Source organism: Procambarus clarkii, chromosome 90 (genome assembly GCF_040958095.1).
Source record: "Procambarus clarkii isolate CNS0578487 chromosome 90, FALCON_Pclarkii_2.0, whole genome shotgun sequence".
Classification (NCBI taxonomy): Eukaryota; Metazoa; Arthropoda; class Malacostraca; order Decapoda; family Cambaridae; genus Procambarus; species Procambarus clarkii.
This window is the reverse complement of record NC_091239.1, coordinates 8805147-8826418: the sequence shown is the minus strand read 5'-3', so window position 1 is coordinate 8826418 and position 21272 is coordinate 8805147. Positions and strand designations below refer to the sequence as shown.

The 21272-nt window shown below is 36.9% G+C and overlaps 1 protein-coding gene across 10 annotated transcripts in view; it reads left to right on the top strand.

Annotated features, from left to right (window-relative positions):
- Positions 1-16941, top strand: part of LOC123746533 (sex-lethal homolog) — a 109762-nt gene extending 92821 nt beyond the window's left edge. For 8 of the 10 annotated variants that reach the window (XM_069318305.1, XM_045728092.2, XM_069318306.1 and 5 more), the window contains exon 7: positions 15594-16941. In XM_069318305.1, coding sequence (XP_069174406.1) covers positions 15594-15836 — 243 coding nt within the window. In that variant the 3' untranslated portion in view covers positions 15837-16941. Of the gene's footprint in view, positions 1-7031; positions 7109-14936; positions 15013-15593 lie in introns of all 10 variants that reach the window. The other 2 variants (XR_006771517.2, XM_069318307.1) reach the window with 2 other exon arrangements.
- The last annotated feature ends 4331 nt before the right edge of the window (positions 16942-21272 follow it).

The window sequence follows — 21272 nt, the reverse complement described above, 5'->3', positions numbered from 1 at the left end:
ACAAAGTTGGCAAGGAGAAATTAAGAAAACTGCTGCATTTGCAACAAAGGGTCACAGATTCAAGATTAGAAAGCTAAGATACCAAAGAGGTGTCCATTAGTTCTCTTTTGCGAACAAAGTTGCAGATAATTAAACCAGTTTAAGTGAGAATGTGGTGGGTGCCAAGGTTACAAAATCGTATGACAAATTTAATAGGAAAGATGGGACACAACAAGCATAACTCTCATCCTGTAATGAGACTAGGTAATTGCATACACTATCACTCACTCAAAGACTGACAGAGAAAATGAGAGACAGACAATACTGGCATCCCTCTTTTTAAATTTGGGATTCATTGCAGGAAATCTGGAATCCAGTCATAACTTAAAACTACGTAACTAGAAATATATCTATACAGTATTTTCTTACAAGACTTGATGGCATTTTATAATAGGGGAATGCTTTCCCTGGCAAAAAATAGATTGTCTAAAATTAATGAAATAAATGCAATGTACTGTACAGTATATTTTATGCACTATAGATAACACTATAGAGGGTACGCAAGAAATGAAATACTAAATTTTAAATGGTGCAAATTCTTGCTCATGTGATGAAAGGGAAAAAAATTGATTGCTCAAATAGTGGAAGAGGCAACAGGCCTACAATCAGGTGAGAATGAAAGACTAGATTCATATTGGGATTAGATTGTAACAGGTTCCTTATTCTTATTGGTAGCAAAGAGGAAGACATAGTTTCAAGGAAAGACAGGGATAAATATTAGATTATAGCAAAATTAGGTAATAAGTAATGGTAAACCCGCCAAACACACACCGAAACTACGACGTTGGTACAACGTTCGAACAAGTTTTAACACCTCCTAACCAGTTATAACAACCAATATAGCAAGTTGTAACAACGTTCTAATACGTCATAAACACGTTAAGCCAAGATGTAACAACTTTATTACAAGTTGTAACAAGCGGAAAATAGAGACAGTTTCGGTTTGTGTTTCCAGGGAAGTCTTCTCACAGACATAATAACATAGGATAAAACCCCACACTTATGTATTTGTGAATTTTATGTAAAGAGTCATACCACGTCTTTTGTACTCTCCTAAGTGCTTTGTCAAGGTCTGAGCACGTGGTTAGGACGAGACTTGCATCTCAACGAGTAATGGAAGTGTCGTCCAAATCACACACTCAGACCTTGACAAAGCACTCAGGAGAGTGTGAAAGACTTGGTGTAAAATCTTTACATAAAATTTACAAATACCCAAGTGTGAGTTTTTTTATCCCAAAAGTAGTTAATGTTGTAGAAGGTAGGGAGCAAGAGGAGAAGGACCATAGCTCGAAGCATTTGAAAGTCTCAAAAAAGATGTATTTTGGAAGCTGGAGAAGTTACAGGATGATTAAACTCTCACAGAAAGATGAGATCATTATCAGAAGACACAAATCAAACTGGAGGGAGGTCACAAGTTGGGGGTTACTAGGGGAATTGGCTCTTGCCCCAAAAAATTATATTTGTAAATGTCAGCAAACCACCTACAGGAATAGAGCTGTATGAACATGTTTGTAGATGATGCAAAGTGCTTGGGTGATATAAAAAGTCCTAAGCAGTGGCCACGCCCTCCAACATGATTCATGAGTTTTAATTTATGCAAATGCCAAGTAATTGAGTTTGGAATTGGTGAGGCAAGGCCATGTTCTTTATATAACCATCTTTATATTCAAGAACTTTCAAGAACTCGGTCAAGGAGAGAGACTTAACAGTGTTCCTAAATCATAAACTTAACATCAATGGAAATATGCTTAAATTGCTGTTTGCAAAATATGAGAGACCTAATTGGAGTATATAGCTATTGCCTGGTACCCCTTCATCTTAGAAAACATAGGGGGATCTACTAAAAAAAATATCAAAGACATACTACTAAATACCTTCAAGAGTGAATAGAGAAGGTTGAAGATATACATGTCAAAATTTAAAGATAGAAGAAAAAGGGATGATACAGTCACTGTGGAATTATTATTCGATTCAACAAAAAATGATAAGGAGAATTTCTTAAAACTCAAAACATCAAGAGCTAGAAGACATGGATACAAGCTGTGGAAACTTGGATGTCATGAAAACATAAGCAAATAGGCATTTGCTCTAAGAGTGTTTGATAGGTGGGATTCCCCGCCGGGGTATTTCTACCCCTCTGGGCGGGGCTTGCGGTTTTGTGGTGTGGGGTTTTTCCGTTCCCCCTCTCCGCACGTGTTTTGTGGGCGTCGGCCCCTCCCTGGGCTCGGTTTCCTTGTCCATAACTGCCGGAGGGAGTAGTGTATGCCATCATCTTATGCTTGACAATTTTATATTATAAAGACTACAAGGAAGACGAATCACCACGAGCTTAGCTCTTTTTCCTTTAACCATAATAAGGTAATTATGTACAGGGGTGTAGCATTATATGCACGTGCGTTCAGTGATATACATGCAGCAAATACGCTAAATAATTTTGTCTGTGATGGTATCTGCGGGTCATTTGTATTTATTGCTGTGCACTGCACATTCTCACTACTGTTGGTAAATTTTTAGTATGTAGCCTTGTTTCACACACCATTTCAAATATATCCCTCGTAGTATTACAGTTATATTTAATCAGTGCCATTATTTTCGTCGCACAAAAAAAATGAGATAATCGATAATGCTAAGAAGACCTTGCTAAGTGGTTCTCCATGTGTTATCAGTCCAGGTTTTACTATCGGTACATGCGTGTGGCAACATTAGTAAATATGCCAATGTTTATTATTGTTATTGTTCATATTTTTATTATTATTATTATTATTATTATTATTATTATTATATGGTTTAATTAGAGTAAGTTGTTTTTGCTGTTATATTTATTTAAGTGTTTTTATTATTTATGTGACATAAAATTTATGATAAAATTTTTTATCTACACTTGTTTTATTTTTATATAATAATTTTTTGTGTATTTAATTTTTTTTTGCTTAGTCTGTCTTAATTTTTTCTATATTTTGGACTATTGCATGTTTGTTTTTAATAACCAACACATTTCATTTTTTTTATTTATATTTTCCTTGTGTATATTTTATACTTTTTTATTTTCCTGAGATTTGTAATGGGTGCCAATGATTATTTTTTGTCATACCAGTAAATTAAGATTTGTATCACAAAACATTTAAATATTGAAGAATTCTAATGTAATTTATTAATATATTTAGTACTGTACAGGTTCTGTACAGTACTGCTCAGAACTTGTCTCTATCTTAGAGATAGAGCAGGAATTCTCTTGGCGACCGATATGTACCCCCAGGGGTTCATATAATGAGGTGAAAACTTAAGACATAATGATCAAAATAAGACAAAGGAATGTTACATTTGCTCAGCAAGAAGATTAGCATACCAGCCATAAAGGTAGTCGTAGAAACTGTTATGAAAATGGACTTTTTTTATATATTAAAGAAAATGATTTAGCAAGTATGGGGATGGGGGTTATGGAGGGGGGGGTGGGGGAGGGGAAACATTATTGTATGATGGTGCAGTGGATTAATGATGAGGGCCCTCATCATCAACCAGATTAGCCTCTTGCATATAGAGTAATATGGGTGTATTATGTGGAATTATATTTCAGTGGTGTGGGACTTACCACTTCATGATCTTAAAATGTTTTCGTATTAGGTGTGAGCCCTGTTGACTGTACTAGATGTGATAAGGTCACAGATTGAACTCTATCATTTAGTTTCAATATTTATTCCTTTTTCATCACATTACTGTAATTTTCACTGTGCGTAAAGTGGAGGTGTTGCACTGAATATCTGAAACCAGTAATAATATAACAATAATTATACTGTTCAGTAACTATAAAACATGTCTATAGCCCACTGACAGGTAATATGGATAAAATGGAAAATACAGTAAAGACAAATGAACAAAACCAATAACAAAAATGAGATTTATTAAAAAAACATATAAAGATGCAGTATGGGCCAGAAAAATGATAAATTTCATTCTGGAGACATTTATGCATTGGAACATTCCGCAAGCGATGAGAATAAGAGAAGGCCATATTCCCTCATTGATGTCTCTCCATTTCAATAGGAAAAGAAGAAATCCTTTGAGTTACAATGTCTGCTTTACTTAGGTAAGAGGAATAATGCCTTTTGAATTATTCTATGGTACCTGAAGCTATCTTTGTGAGATTGCTCCACACTAAAAGGTCACATTAGTTTTTGGAGTTATGTTCTGCCTACTAGACTCCAGAACCTGGCCCCTCTCACAGAGATGTAAGAAGCCGAGTGAGAATTTGCCTTGGTAAAAGCATCCTGAAAGTTGGCAAAGTCTTACAGACAGCTGATTCACAGACACTGAAGCCTCAAAACAGCTAAAACAACTCGGCAAACTATTCACAATGGACAAGGATTATTTACGGTGAAACTAACTCGGAACTCATAGTACCAATCACCACCACCAGGTGGCCCGGCCTTAGCCAGCAGCTGGCTTCCCTGACCAGCCAGTTCTGTTGTTGATGTTATGATGGAAGTACCACCAATAGTGCTCCAGTCTGCCAGTCATGGCCAAGCCCCTGCTGCTACAAGCTAAGTGCCAGTTATCCCTGGACTTTTTGTCCTGCAAGGGCAATTGGCTTCTTGTTGTGTTCCTTATTTTAGTATTACCTTCATACAGACATTTTGTCTGTCTGTCTTGTTATGTGGACTATACTCTTGTTGCACTTTGGACTACGTGCATTCAGGACTTTCTGCCCCTGGGTGCCCACTAATGCTGCCCTTGCACAGTTAGTTATTTTTTCTGGTAATTACCTAAGTGATTACCTAAGTATAGTTACAGGATTAGAGCTACGCTCGTGGTGTCCCGTCTCCCCAGCACTCTGTCGTATAATGCTTTGAAATTACTGACGGTTTTGGCCTCCACCACCTTCTCACTTAACTTGTTCCAACCATCTACCACTCTATTTACAAAACTTATTTATTTATTTTGATGTGTTTGGGAGTTAGCCCCCTAAGAGGCCTGGCCACCAGGATGGAAAGCCTTGCCTTGGGCTATTCACAAATTTTTTATTCCTCTGCTTGGGCCCCTTGGCTGGGGGTGTTCTTTAGGTTGCATTTGGTGACTGTTCTTGTGGCAAGCAGCCCTGTTGCCCAGAGTTTCAGCTTGGTTGTCTTCAGGCCTTGGTAATTCCCTCGTGGGTCTCTGGCACGATCTGTTTTGAGTCAGCCCATAGAGCCCTCGATTGCCAAATGCAAGCTTGTAGGGTGTTTGTTGTCTTTCCTACATAACGATAATTCTTTCTGCCTATGTCATGATTCACAGACACTGCTGCATTGCTAATTATCACCACAAAATTAATGTTATTATCAGAATCCTGGTTACTAAATCCTGTAAATTAATAATTTCCCACAAGTTTATTTTGTAAAAGATCATGAGAAATCATTTGAAGATTCTAAGATGTACGAAACAATGGCAGTATGCTGTGGCTAGTGCTGTGAACATCTTGAACATCATTGTATTTACTGATATCTGAACATTGTACACAGTGTTTATCACAGTCAGGCTCTTCTGTAATACATGTACTATCATGGCTAAATAATACCAGTTATATATATATTTTGACATTTTTAAGCAATGCTGTGGTCACAAGCTGAACAACAGTGCTTTTAGCTCATGCTGTGTGCACCAGCCTTGGTGGCTCACTCAGTACTGAGGCTCTCACACCCGGGAATGTTGGCCACAATTTTTTTTTTTTTTTTAATGGCATCTGTTTACAAGAGCCCTGAGGAAGCTGATGTGAACCCTTTGTAGCCGTGGGACTTTTAAATCTTATTCAGTACTCCCAACCATACATAGCTGTGGTGCGCCATCCCACAATAGTTACTCACCCCGGCTATAAATGTATTGCCCCCTTTAAGGGTTAAATCATTGTGACGTTTGCACTCGCCTGAAAACTTTGTCCGTACCTTGAGATATGCCGGCCTAAGGATTCCTCTTTTCTCTGTGATGTAAACACATGTACTGTAGTTTGTTTACAAAATATTTGATGTTACCGTTTTGTAACAGAGAGGCTTGTTGGAAATAAGGAGAATAACAGGGAATGACTATTCACTATAACTTTGACCTACGTATTTTTATTCTTGAAAATTTGGCTAAAATATGATGTCTCTTGCATTCATTATGTTAATAATTGAGCTGGTATATATAGGCATTTCAGTGTGGTGTCTTGCTGACTGGTGAGAATATATTATGGTCTTTATATCAAAGGATTTTAGTGTTGCTTTCCCTTCCTCATTAGTATTGAATCTTCCAAGTTTTAACATAATGTTTGCTATTGGCTGTTTGAGAATTGCTTAATTCTTGTTTATAATATATATTTTTTGCATATTGCTGTGTTTGGTTTGCAAAGAACAAACTAATTTCAGCACATGAGCAGAATAACTTTGAATTAACCCATTGAATATACTGTATTAGTAAAAGCCCTAGATTGATTCTCATGTGTTAATAATGGTCACACAGTCAGACTTTAGTGCAGGATGTTCTTATATCTAAATCATGTTCTTAACTACAAAAATGTGAGTAAAATACAGCTATTGTTTGACTGGTGGTGAGGTGTGTGGTTTGCTTGGATGAGTGTGTGTGTGTTTGTCACTATTTTAACTTGTCACTAAGCAAAATTATCATAATTTGAACAATTTGTCATTATTCTTTGTGTTAGGATGCCCTAGGGTGCAGTGAATGCATACAATCTTTACAATATGTTACTTTTAGTGCAGTAATTAGATCAATTTAACTTTGATATGTTTAATTTAGTGCAATACTTAGTTAAATTGTTACTGTAAAGTAAATTTTTAAGATTTAATCAAGTTCATTTTGCAATTTAATATGTAAAGTCATCAGCCAATTAATTGCACACAGTTTAATATTTTTCTGGGCAAATGCTGCCAAATTTAGAGTGCAAAAGTTTAATGGGTGGGAATGAATGTGTTATTGTGTGTGCGGAGGTTACGGCTTAACACTGGCTCACCGTGCGTTGCCCGCAGTATCATCACAGGTGGTACTGAGCCGAGGAGTGGAAGGTGATGCCAGCGCCACCCGCCCCCATCCTCCTCGCAAGCAGGTGAGCCAGTGTGATGCTGAATGGCCCATTCATTCTCTCTCTCTCTCTTTCTCTCCTCTTTTTTTCCCTTTTCTCTGTTCTCTTTTTCTCTTTCCCCGTTCTCTTTTTTCTCTTTCTCTTTCCCCATTCTCTTTTCCATTTCTCTTTTCTTTCCCCTTTCTTTTTCCCCTTTCTCTTTCCCCTTTCTCTTTTCTCTTTCCCCTTTCTCTTTCCCCTTTCTCTTTCCCCTTTCTCTTTTCCCTTTCTCTTTTCTTTCCCCATTCTCTTTTCTCTTTCTCTTTTCTCTTTTCCCTTTCTCTTTTCTCTTTTCCCTTTCTCTTTTCTCTTTCCCCTTTTTCTTTTCTCTTCTCTCTTTTCTCTTCTCTCTTTTCTCTTCTCTCTTTTCTCTTCTCTCTTTTCTCTTCTCTCTTTTCTCTCCTGTCTTTTCTCTCTATCTCTGTTTTTTACTTGTATTTTATTTATAGCAGTATTTTATTAGTGATATGCCTTGTATTAACTTTGGACATTTTGTTAGTTTAATTAATTTTTCTTGGCTTACATATTTCAATAACCTCTATTTTAATTGATGTGGTTTTCTAAATTTTTTTTGTTTTTGTGTTTTAAGATACTTCTAAAAATTGCTGTGCTCTCTGTATTCATTAGATTTTGTCTTGTCTATGAACTGTGCTGCTGTTAGCTTTTTGTCATTGTTGAAGAGTTCATGAGAAGTGCAGATTGTGCATGCTTGTAAAGTATATATGTAAATGAACTACTTAAATGTAGCAGCATGCATTTGACTCCAACATGTCACCTTCAGTAGCCTGTACAGTATTCCCGAAGTGATGTCACACACACACCAGACGCCAATGTGCCGAAATAATAATTATTGCCGTTGTTTGTTTATCATCAGATTCTGGAGAAGGTTAGGATAAACACTTCTTATCTTGGAATTTTAAATTGTTTGCTAAATGTTTTGAGAATATTGCACACACAGGTAATTCAATTATTGGAATTGCCAAGAACCCAGTGTATGCTTTAGTACAGTGCAGTGGCCCTAAATCCACACACCTTGAAGTGTTTAAATTCTGAATTATACCTACTTAACACAGTCTCCCCTTCCTTCCTATCTCCGTTTTCTTCTTCTTCTTCTCCCGTTTAATATCACTTCTTTTCTTATCAGCTGATATGAGAGTTTGTGGTATATCCAAAAATATTCAGTAATATAGATAGATGTTAAGATGAACACCACCCCACACGTACACGTAATGGCTGAGGTAATCTTGTGAGGACTGCATCATTACACACACATGCCAATAAGAGAAGTAAAAGAGGCAATGTGATCACCACATACAATTTAGTGACAAATTGACATAATTGGTATGGAGGAAATTTTTAAACCTTACACTTCAAAAATAAGAATCCATAGATTTAAGCAAAGAAAAGACAGGTACAGTACTGAAAATAAGATATGAAAGTTCTCATTTTGAGAACAGATTTTTAGAAGGTTGAAACAGTTTAAGGGAGGTGGTGGATGCCAAAATCATAGGCAGTGGGAAAGTGTCACATAACAAATAAATGGGAGACCGGACATAAAGTGCTTAGCTTTCATACTGTAACTAAAGTACACAACTACTTTTCCATCCCTCCCCCCCCCCCCCCCCACCATCTACTTTCCATCTACTATCACAATGTGCGTAACACTAACTACAAATTGATTATCACACATTTACTTGCACAGAGAGTACACACATTAAGCTAGACATAACTTTATTATAGTACCTGGCTTTAGCATTAGTGTCCATGCCATTAAAAAACCTGCAAACGTGCATTAATATATTTTAGAAATTAAGAAATGGCAAATGTGAAAGAGAATGCATGATAAGAACCACGTATGAAAAAAATGCCATAGTCATGAAACTTTAATATATTTTGATAAAATTTAATTCAGAAGGCCGATGGACACCATGCTCTCTTTCCTCTCTCTCTCCTTTCCTTTCCTCTCTCTCTTGTCATCTTTCCCCTCTCTCACACTAAATGGATAAGAACAGCCAATGTTTCCCTATAAACTTATTAAAATTCTATGTCAGGGTTACACATAAGGATGGACAGACTGCAGAGTTTTGGACTCATAAAGTCTTTATCACAGAACCCCACAAGTGACTCGTGCACAACATGGAGATTATCTTGAGGTTATCTTGAGATAATTTCGGGGCTTTAGTGTCCCCTCGGCCCGGTCCTCGACCAGGCCTCCACCCCCCAGGAAGCAGCCCGTGACCGCTGACCAACTCCCAGGTACCTATTTACTGCTAGGTAACAGGGGCATCAGGGGTGAAAGAAACTCTGCCTATTGTTTCTCGCCGGCGCCCGGGATCGAACCCGGGACCACAGAATCACGCGACCAGTGTTCTGTCCGCTCAGCCACCGGCTCCCGGAGAAACAGAAAAGGGAAAGGTTCTCCAATGGATAACACATTGGCTATGGAATACAAAGAGTTAAAATAAAAGGAGGAATTTCAGGGTGGCAAGATGTCACCAGCAGAGTCCCACAGCTGCCAATACTATACTAGGACTTACATTTTTCCCCTGATACACTACTGCAAGAGTGCATGGTAGCCTAGAGAAACTGTAGGAATTGGCCAATAAGTAGATATTATATTTTGACTTGAGCAAATGCAAAATGAGGAAGCTGGTTGCTAGCAACAGAATACCGGACACAAAATACCATATAGGATAATAAATGAAAACACCTGGGGTGGGGGGGGGGGTTTGATATCACTCCAAACCTGTTTCCTAAAGCCCACATCACACGAATATCACCAATTGCATATGCAAAGTTAGCCAATTTAAGAAATGCCTTTAGAAATCTGAACATTTGAATATACCTGGAACATACCTGGAGAGGGTTTCGGGAGTTCTTCTACTCCCCGAGCCCGGCCTGGGGCCCCTGAGTCTTTTAGGGTGTTGTATGTCTCATATGCCAGACCATATGTGCCACACTAAACATACTAATATGTACATGTATTCAACAGCATCCCATACAAGAGGCTTGTCTGAAAGTCAAAACACATAGAAAGAGTGAGAAAATATTAAGGCAGTGTAATGTAAGTTCGATTTTGTCACATTGCCTTCATATTTTCTTGTAGGTACATATAGTTTTTGTGAATTCATGACACACACAAGAGGGTGATAATCAGACTAATATCATGGCTGAAAACTCTCTTAACATAAAAATTAAAGCAGTGATCAAATTGGAGGAGTCTCACAAGTGGAATCCCACAAGGCTCGGTACAAGATCCAGTAATGTTTATTATTTATGTAAATGATGATCATGAAGGGACGTTGTTTGAGGTTGATGCTAAGCTACTGGCAAGGATAGCACACATAAGAACATAAGAATGAAGGTAACTGCATAAGACCTATTGGCCCATATGAGGCAGCTCTTATTTATATCCACCCAATCTCATTCATATAAATGGCTAATCTACACTTGAAACAATCAAGGGATCCTACTTCTATTATGGTACACAGTAATTGGTTCCACAAATCAACAACACTGTTACCAAACCAGATAACTATTATGCCCTTCAAAAAGACCTGAACTGAGTAAGTTAATGGAACACATGGCAAAAGGTATGCAAAAGATGTGAAACAAACCATATGCATGGAGCCATATGAAACCATATGAATGAAGCACAGTGCAAAATGGAAGTGAATGGAACACATGGCAAAAGGAATGCAAAAGATGTGAAACAAACCATATGCACTCTACAAATTGTGGAATGATGGTAAAGAACTCTGGGAAGGAAAGAGATCTTGTGGTGGGATTGGAGAGTAAACTATCACCAGATTACCACACGAAGGCCATAGTAAAAGGACCATATATTCCTTTGGCCAATTTTCAGAATTACATTTCAATTCACGAATGGAGAAATTATAAAAAATCAAAATGTTCAACACAAGACGACTAAACTACAATGTGCAGCAGTTCTGTGATGCCAAAGCTCAAAGGGCCAGTAAACTAGAAAAGTTGCTAGCACTTGCTACTAAATGGTTTTGGATCTAAAACACTATGAGCTATGAGGAAAGCCTCAAGGCATTAGGTATGCAAAAACTAGGTATGAAAAAAACTAGGTAATATGATCACATTCAAAACTACCACAGGAATTGCCAAATAGAAAAGGGTAATTTGCTTAAATCTGCAACATAAAGGAAGAGGAGTCCATTTAGACTGAGAAAACGAAAGTATAGTACTAAAAATCTTAAGAAATATTCTTTTGAAAACGAGTGGTAGATGGAAAGAATAATTACGAGACGATAGTACGTCAAAAAACCCAGCTGCATTAAAGACTTATAAAGATGGAATACCGTAAGCGTAGTGACTATGGACTTGATGTTGTGGTTGGCTTTGATGGTATTTAAGCCTGAGGTGAACAAGTTTGGAATTTTGAAGTCATTAGTAGGGTAGAAAGAGGCTTTGAATGTTCACTGATAAGTTTTCATGGTAGGAGTGAGACTACTGTTTGAGACAAGAATCTTGACACTTCATGCATGCATTCTTTCCTCCATAGAAGAGCAGAAGTTAATGAATGTGATTCTGCAGTAAATTTGCACTTTTTGCAAAGTTTTAAATAAATCAAATGCACAGAGTTAGCTTCTCTCTTTCATCTTGCTTCCAATGCTGCCTATCGCTACCTGGTATGTTGACACGGTTATTATTGGTGTGTGTGTTTTAGGTGTAGGGAGGAGGTGTGTGAGGGGGTGTAGCAGTGCACGACATTTCACAGACACTCTGGATAAGCAAACAACGGAACTTCTTTAGTAGAATTATTTTGGTCATTGCCTGTATATTGTGTGTGATATCATGGAATTGTGTATGGTGTAAAGTCTATTCTCCATCCCTTTTGTGTGTGTGTGTGGTGTGTGTGCATGTGTACTTTCAGGCATATAAAATCATTGCCTGTTATGTCTCTCTCTCCCTTTCTCTTTTTCTTTTTCTCTCTTTCTCTATCTCTTTCTCTCTCTCTTTTTCTCTCTTTCTCTCTCTCGCTATATATATATATATATATATATATATATATATATATATATATATATATATATATATATATATATATATATATATATAATATATATATATAATATATATATATAATATATATATATAATATATATATATAATATATATAAATATATATATATATATATATATATATATATATATATATATATATATATATATATATATATATATATATAAAATATATATATATATAATATATATATATAATATATATATATAATATATATATATATATATATATATATATATATATATATATATATATATATATATATATATATATATATATATATATATATATATATATGAATATGAATATGAATATGAATATACATATATTCTCATTTTTTCTTTTCTTCTTTAATTTCCTGTTTGCTGGTTATGTTTCAACAGCAGCTTCCGCTGACTATATTAACATGTGTTTCTTCAACTTTTGTGTATCTCATTTTATGTTGACATTTTGGGAATGAATGCTCTTCTTTCCTGTAGAGCATAATTTAGGTCATTTAAATTTTCAGTGGTTTCTGGATCTTATTTTTGTGTTGGCATGTACTGTATTTAACTCTGTTCTTTGTTCATTCTCATTCTCTCTGAAAATTGATCAAGTGTACATTTAATAATGTATAAATATGATTGGTTTCTGTAATATTATGCATGTCTTTTGTCATCTAGGGTTATCTTGAGTTATCTTGAGGGTCATTTGCTCATCAATTTTCATCACATACTTAGCTGAAGCAGTACTTTTTCATGCCTTGGTGGTACTTGTCAACTTTCAGTTTTTTAAATAATCTTGCTGCTAAGATCCTCTCAGTGACAGGATAAAACTTTGGATTGCCTTTGTAGTGCACTGATGAATTGCATGATTAGTCATATTGTGTGCAACATTGCAGAATAGGTTGATGCAGAGTGTGTGCCTGTTCTCATTCTACAGTGGTTTACGATTTAAATAATAGAATATTCGTGCTAACAAATTATTTGTGACTTTTATGTATCTTAATATAACAACCAAAACTGTGACGTAATTTGTGGTTCAGCTATATAGGAAGTTAGAGCTTCATCCTAGACTAGACTTCTTATGCTTGGAAAAATTAGTTGCTAATTTAATAAAACTGGGCACTTGTATTTTGATATCACGTTAAACTAGCTTAACTTGGTTAGGACATTGTTTTTGCATATGGTAAATGCATGTTATTTTAGGGGTAGTTTCTATTAAGGTTGTATCACACAGGGCACTTAAATTCTTTGGATACTAATGTTCATAACATTACTCTCTTGAACAGAATTCTTAGATATTGCTTTAATCTCTTGGATATGAAATTGTTTCCTGGTGTACATGAGTTTGTATTATTAATAAATTAAATTTATTTAGTACTATATTAATAATATTTTAATAAATTCTTTAATGAATGTTGTTGCTTTGGAATTAAACAGTGAGTAATTTTGACTTGATTGGTAATAATTTTAATTAATGCATTCTACTTGGAAATAGTGCATTAATGTTACCCCTGAATGTTTTAGTGGCTTGTGTTTAAAATGGATATGTTTCCATCTGAGTTTATATTAGCTTTGATGACTCTGCGAATATTGACAGTGGGGTGTGTAGAGCCATTCACTGATTGTGATCACATTAGTAACACCTCTCCCAGCATAATTTCTCCTGCTGCTGTGCCTGAAGTTCTTGATGCAGACGACGAGTCACAATAACGTGGCTGAGGATATCATGACTAAACGACACACCAGAAGATGAGGAGATGACGACATTTCAGTCATCCTGGACCATTATCAGTCAACTTGATAGTGGTCCAGGATGGACCGAAACGTCGCCGTCGTCTCCTCATCTTCTGGTGTGTGGCTTAGTCGACAAGTTTTTGATATTGAGGTGTATTTAAATTAATATAATTCCACTATTGGGGGCTGTTAATATTTAGTAATTGACCTGTTAATTTTAAGTAACTGAGCATGTAAAGTATTTTTTTAATTTCCTAAAAATCCATAGTGATTGGCATTTTATGTGGGAAAGCTGAAGGTTAAGACAATTTTATCTCTGGAAAATTTCCTTCATAATAGTTTGCCATGATTTGTGTGTGATAATACTTACATCATAAGTTATTACTGTAAATATATATCCAGTACCTGAGTCGTTATGCTGGATAATCTCAGGAGAAGATTCTGATTAAAGGTTTATTTGTATTACAAATTTCATGCTTCTGTTATACTGTATATATACACACACAATATATGTGTACAGTATATATGTATATGTACAGTAATTTGACAAAGTCATGTGTGATTAAACAAAAATAGATGCATTTATATTAAGAAGTAATTTTGGATGCCTAGTCTTCAAAGCTTCAATTGCAAAAAATACACCAAACCCTTACTAAAGAATTTAAATGTGTTAAATTAGTTTTCATTTAGCTACTGTAGTTGTAGATACTTCTAAAGCCAAAACATTTCCCCACATTAAATTCATTTATAAATGTATGTTACAAATTCATATTGAGTGGGTGGAGATGTTGTGTGGGAGGAAGTGCTTGCTTGTCTTCAGTGTCACAACACTGTATTCACCTTCGTATGCTCCTTGTTTTATGCTTGTCAAGTGTGTGATTGTGCTTGGTACCCTTGTCGTTGCCAGCAGTTAGCACCACCACAACCACCACCACTACCACAACTACCAACTCTAATGTGACCTCACTTGTCTGACTTCTCTCATCCTCACCTCTCCTGGAATCTGACCCTGGCATGGCTGATTTTGTAAATGGCTGGCAAGATCGTGGCTGGTACACAGTGTCACCTGGCATCTCGGGCATTATGGACCCAATACAGAATTACTTCTTGAAATCAAAGTGAGATTATAATATTCCTTCTTCAAAGGCTCATGATATGTTGTACAGCTGATTTCTCCAGCACATAAGCTAATTTGCACTGTATTCTAACATGATCTAAACTCTCACTATATAGTATATCAGTGAAAATCTTCTCCTTGTTTCATAATGTGCATGTATTGTGGCATGTTTTCTTTATATAATCAAAACTAGCAATATATTCAAAATTTAGATGGAAAAGATTGCATTGTACTTGAGTTTTCCAAATACAGTATATAAATCTAATGTCATTGGCATCCTAACCTAATCTCTAATTTTCTTCTGTAGTTGATGATTTAGATTTAGTATCTAACATTTGTATCTTTAGTGACAAATCATAAATACTATGATTTAGATAGTATCTAAGTTTTCAATATGCGTAAAACTTTGGTGTGGAGGCATTTAATTACCTCTCATGTCTATTATGTCTAGCTTTCAGCAATGTCATTGAACTGGTCAGTGTTAAAAGCTTCAGTTACATGGTAATATTCCATGTGATTGATTAAATTTAATATGGCTACACCAGTCCCAAAACTGATTTCTTGTTCCACAATCCATAACAGAATCGTCAGTACCAGCAGGGCGGCAAGATGGCCGCAGACCGAACCGCTAATCGCTATAACCCCATCGGCAGTGGTGGTGGCTATGGTAATTATGGCGGTGGGAATGGTGCGGGCTATTCCAACCACGCGGCTGGCCAAACTCCTTTCTACAACTTCTCCACACCATCATTCACTGGAGGAAACTACACCTCGTTCACCGGCATGAGTGGTAACTCTGGCGATGATGGTTACGATCGATACTGAGGCCGGCCCGTGTGTGTGTTCTGAGTGACAAAACCAGGCTACATGCAGGAGAAAAAATACACAATGCAAACGACCTATTTCATTGGGATTTTTGTAGATGAAAAGGAAAATACAGAGCTGTTAACCTGTTACAGTGGTTTGAATTTTTTTTTTTTATCTTTTCATTGATAGTAAATATTACCAAAACATTGTTTGATCTTGTAATTTTTCCTTCATATAAATAGTGGCATTACTTCTAAACCTTCCAAACGAGGGCACTGCTACGTTGTTAGTCAAGAAGTTGTGTCATTCTTGAGAATATTCAGGCTTTATTGTCATTGAGGAAATGTGCTATGCATTTTAAATGCTTAGATCTCTGGTGTAGTCATCTTCACGTTATGTGCTCTTTATGAATTTTTTACCTCTGATTTTATCTGGTAGAAGCAGGAAGTCTATTCATTGTTTATTTTAAATTATTTGGTGTTGAAATTGGAGCAAAACTTTTTTTTTTTAACCAGTTGTCACTCTTTTTTTTTCTATATATATTTTTTTTCTCCCCCCATTCTGCCGAGTTATGCCTTGGCCAGGCCTTGGTTATAGTACCAAGATTTTTCTTTTTCATATCTTGTATACTTGTTTGTTTTTGTATTTTTGGTGAACATATATATTAGCCAACAGAATGTCAGAAAAGTGTGTTTTTTCATTAAGTATTTTATTATACTGTGGATTTCCCTGCGGCAGACGAGTGATGCTGCTGTAGCTAGATGTCATTTATTATGGTTATTATACTGTAGTCTTATTCATATATCCTATACTTACATAATTGATGGTTTCATATATCTTTTTCCATATGTGTTCTTTGATGCTTGGAAAAACTATGGTTTGTTTTTTGGTACAGTAAGGTGTTGTTTTAAGTTTTTCATTGAAATGTTGACGTAAAATGTTTTGTTTATCACGTACTATTGGTCGGTAGCCACCATACCCGAACATACTGTAATTATTATTTTTTTTTTCCTCCCCCCTCCCCCCCATGAAAACTCAAGAAATGTTTTGTACAGTGCAACATTATTTTTGCTCACACTGTAATAAGTTACTTGACAGATATATTTAATAAAGTGAAACTATCTTATGTGCTTTTCTCCCCTGTTAAGGACAGTATTGTCATTATAATTGATTATTAATTAAATGAATTGTGCTATAATTTGATTATTGTAATATGGATTATTATAATTGGATTATTATTATTATTATTATTATTATTATTATTATAGTGTATATCCAGATTGTTTCAGTTCTGAAAATCTGATGATTATTTGTATTTCAAGTTCATTACCAACAGATATTAATCCATACATATATTCACAAACTTAAGAATATGATAATTATATGATTATCTTAATTTTATTATTATATCATCTTCTAAGGAAACCTCTTCATAAAACAATTACAGTATATTGTCTGTCTTTATCAACCATTCTCCATCCCCAACTAGATATGAAATATAGATTGTTGTTGCTAAGTAATATGAATTTCAGAGGCTTTTGTGGGTTAACTAAAGGAAACTTTGTCCCTGTTACCAAATGGTGAAGGTGGCAGAATTATCGTAATTGATACGTTTCTTATTTGCCATTAAAATTAATTATACAGTACAGTACTTAAATTTTTTGGTAGTGAACATCCTTGTAGTTTTCAGCATACTCTAGTATGTCACATTGAATACAATACTTTGTTAAACTAATTTACATGGCAATGCTATCCCTGGAAACACAAACCGTAACCGTCTCTATTTTCCGTTTGTTACAAGTTGTAATAAAGTTGTTACATCTTGGCTTAACGTGTTTATGACGTATTAGAACGTTGTTACAACTTGCTATATTGGTTGTTATAACTGGTTAGGAGGTGTTAAAACTTGTTCGAACATTGTACCAACGTCGTAGTTTCGGTGTGTGTTTGGCGGGATTGCTGTAATTTCATTGTTCCAATTGCCTAGTAGATCCCCCAAAAATACCAACTATTAAAGCTTATTAATAAAACTGCTTTTTGCAGTGCAATCTGCATCAGGCTGTGCAATGGCAACACCTGGATAGACGTGCATTCGAGTTGAAGGGATGTAAGGAAGTACTTTTTCCTTGTACAGGTGGTTGGCAAGTGAAATGCATTGAAAGAAAAGGTTGTTAAAGCCACAGCCACTTAAATTATGACCTGTGTATTCCATTTCTATGTGCCAAGGCAGTACTTTCCTGTGTGTAAGCAGTACTTTGTGAATGGAGAAGAAGTACTTGTGTGTGTGAGTGGATAAGCAGTAGTTTTGTGTGTGGGGGAGGGGGGGCACATGTATAGAAGAGACGTGTGTGGAGGGAGGATGAACCTGTATTACCTGATTTTGAATGGCCAGACTCAGAGGTGTTTGAAATTTTTAAAAGTAGCATTTGCCCTCTTCTGGACATCATTAACACCAATCCTCCTGCAATCTCTTGTCATTCTCTTCTGATCTATGATTCTTGGCTGTTAAAATAACCTTAACTACACAGGCTTCTCCTGGAATAGTGACATTAAGAAGTGAATTGGCCACTGCTCATTGTTAGTCAATTGTCTAATCTCCCTCATCTTGCACAACTGCTTTCTTCCTAAACCTGTTCCTCTCAGCTGTACTCACCAGTTATCCACTTTGCTGCTGCTTATTTTAGTGGGCATTGAAGGACTTTTTGTTGTTAATTCTCAATAAAATCTTTTCCAAAAATATTTAAAACTAGTCTCAAAATATTGAATGCTATTCTTTCTATTAGGAGGACTTTGGTGGCTTCCTGAAGCTATCTCACTGAGATGGCTCCCTGCTATGGATCACATCAATCACATGAGTCCATTTGGCTTACCAGTTACCAGAGTCTCTGGCCTCTGCACAGGACATATGTGAATGATGCTATATCTCCCACACTACCAATTAATACTGGCATTCCACAGGGTGGCATACTCGTCCACTCCTCTCTTAAATACATCAGTGACCTGGCAAATGCCATACAACATCTTAAGCGAATACCATTTTCTGATGACGTGACCTTCATTTTTTCAAATGCTAATCTAAGTATCCTAATAAAAGTAAATACTGACCTAAAAATAAAGTCCACATGAGGGTGACTATTAACACACCCTCGGTAGAATTGAATTACATTACGACTGTATAGGCGTAATGACTTTGCGCTTTCTCGTGATAATTCCCTCCCTCCCTCCCTCGTTATCCATTCATAGTATGAAATCCTGAGTTCAAACCCAAGACTGGACAGAAATGGTTGAACAAGTTTCCTTTCACCTAGCAGTAATGCAACCCCCACAACAGTTGCTGAATTTCTGGCTACCTATTTACTGTTAAGTGAACAGAGGCAGTAGGTGAAAGGAAACGTGACCAGCCATTTCCATCCCGCCTGGGAATCAAACTTGGGATTCCTGGTTATGAGTTGAGAACAAAGTCAACTACTCAACGTCGTCAGCTCACAACCATGAGTTTGATTTCCGAGGTATGACAGATGGCTAATTAGCCAACGTTGTTAGAGATTCAGCTACTCGGAACAACTTCCTAGTAGCACAGGCTATGGTGAGCCCGTAGTGGACTTACCTGGCACAGGAGCGGTGCGTGATCGAATTAGCCAACGTTTCATTTCAGTGATGCCTCGTGTGATTAATAGGTACCCAGAATTTAGACTAGTGCTGTGGGTTACATCCTGGGGAAGGTTATTAAAGTTTGCAAGGATCGAGGACCTTGATATAAAAGCTAAAATGACTTCCTGTCTCTAACAATGGAAAACCAATTAGCTTATTTTGTCAATGGGCTGACGTACAATGACCACATTCCACCCTCCAAGGTATAGGTGCATGAGAGAACCGTCACTATATATAAGGTCTGTGATAAATTTAGTTTATATATTATATAGGCAACTACTGTATGTGCATATATTACCTGAGTTTACCCGAGAGCCACTAACATTAGTGACCTCGACGAGGACAGGAAACCGGCGGCTTGTCAACGATCCCCCTCCCCCCCTCCATTTGCCTTGATCTTTTCCAGCTATACTTTTAACAGTGCACTTACGATTCGGCGGGTAGGCGGTTCCATGGGTTTATAACCTTGTGGGTGAAAAGGCATCTGTTCTCAATCCTACATTGTGGCTTGTTGGGCTTAAAACCGTTGTTCCTTGTTTGCGTTACATCTGACCTTTTGAAGAATTTTCTAGGTCAACATCCTCCAAATTGTTCAATATTTTAAAAGTTTCAGTAAGATCTGCCCTGTCATGCCTAGTTTGTAGTGTTGTTAGCCCTGTGGCCCTCAACCGTTCCTGATACGCGAGTTGACTTAGCTCTCAGTGCGGTCTGCTGCATGATGCGAGGAGGACGTGTTGCTCCGCATCTTCGTGTTTGCACGTGGCTGCTGCAGCTAGATGTTGTGAATTTGTTCTCGACTGTTGCAGTGATACAGTGCCTTTGTGTATCGAGGAAATGGCTGAGGCGGTCTGCCTAGGTGATGGAAGATCCTGTACTGGGCCTGGAGAGTGTGACAGTGGGGATGGCAGACAGGATGATACTAGGCCGTATCAAGCAGTAGTAAACAGATATAAACGGAGAAATATTCAAAGACAGCGAGACGAAGACAGTGAGGAGGAAATAACAAAGAGACCAAAAAATGAAGACATGCTCAGCAGGACGCGGGAGATGCAGACTAATGGAAGGAAGAGGCTGTTGTTCCCTACAGCATGTCAACTGAATTTCCATCAAAAGCTGGAGTGGACGGTTCGTTTGGCTAAGGAGTTTTTTGAATATGAACCACTATTCAAGGAGGGTCTTCACCGGCCCTATATAACAGTTGGGACAGAGGAGGCCGTGGAACACCTAACGAAGGATGGGTTTGAGAATATTGTGATGGTTACTCCGGAAAAAGGTATGATGTACACCAAGGTCATAGTGTTTAAGTATCCAACTTATTTGGATCCTGATTATCTATTGCTCAACAATGATAGTGTTGTTTGGGCAAAGAGGAACAGTGTTCGTGGTGAAAAACAAAGCCAGGTTGTTGCCTTGGTAAAGGGTGAGGCTCCAGAAAGAATTTTTGTGCAAGGACTAGGCTACAGGAAAGTTGTAAAATACATTGAGGAGCCCATATTATGCATGAAGTGTTCTCGTTGGGGACATATGGCTTGGAAATGCCAGTTTGACTCCAGGTGTCGGTACTGTGGTAAGAAACACGACTCTCGAGAGTGTAGAGTCAAGATTAAAAACGGTGAAAAAATCGTCCCATCTTGTTGCAATTGTCGAGGAAGCCACAATGCTGGTTCCTATCTATGTCGCATGAAGCCTCATCTGAGAGACTCGAGGACGGGTGCTACAAGCAGGATAGATGTATCCTCGAAGGAAGGAAAGATTGTGCAGCAGGAACATGGAGGAAACAGTTGGAAGCCAATGACAGCGCCT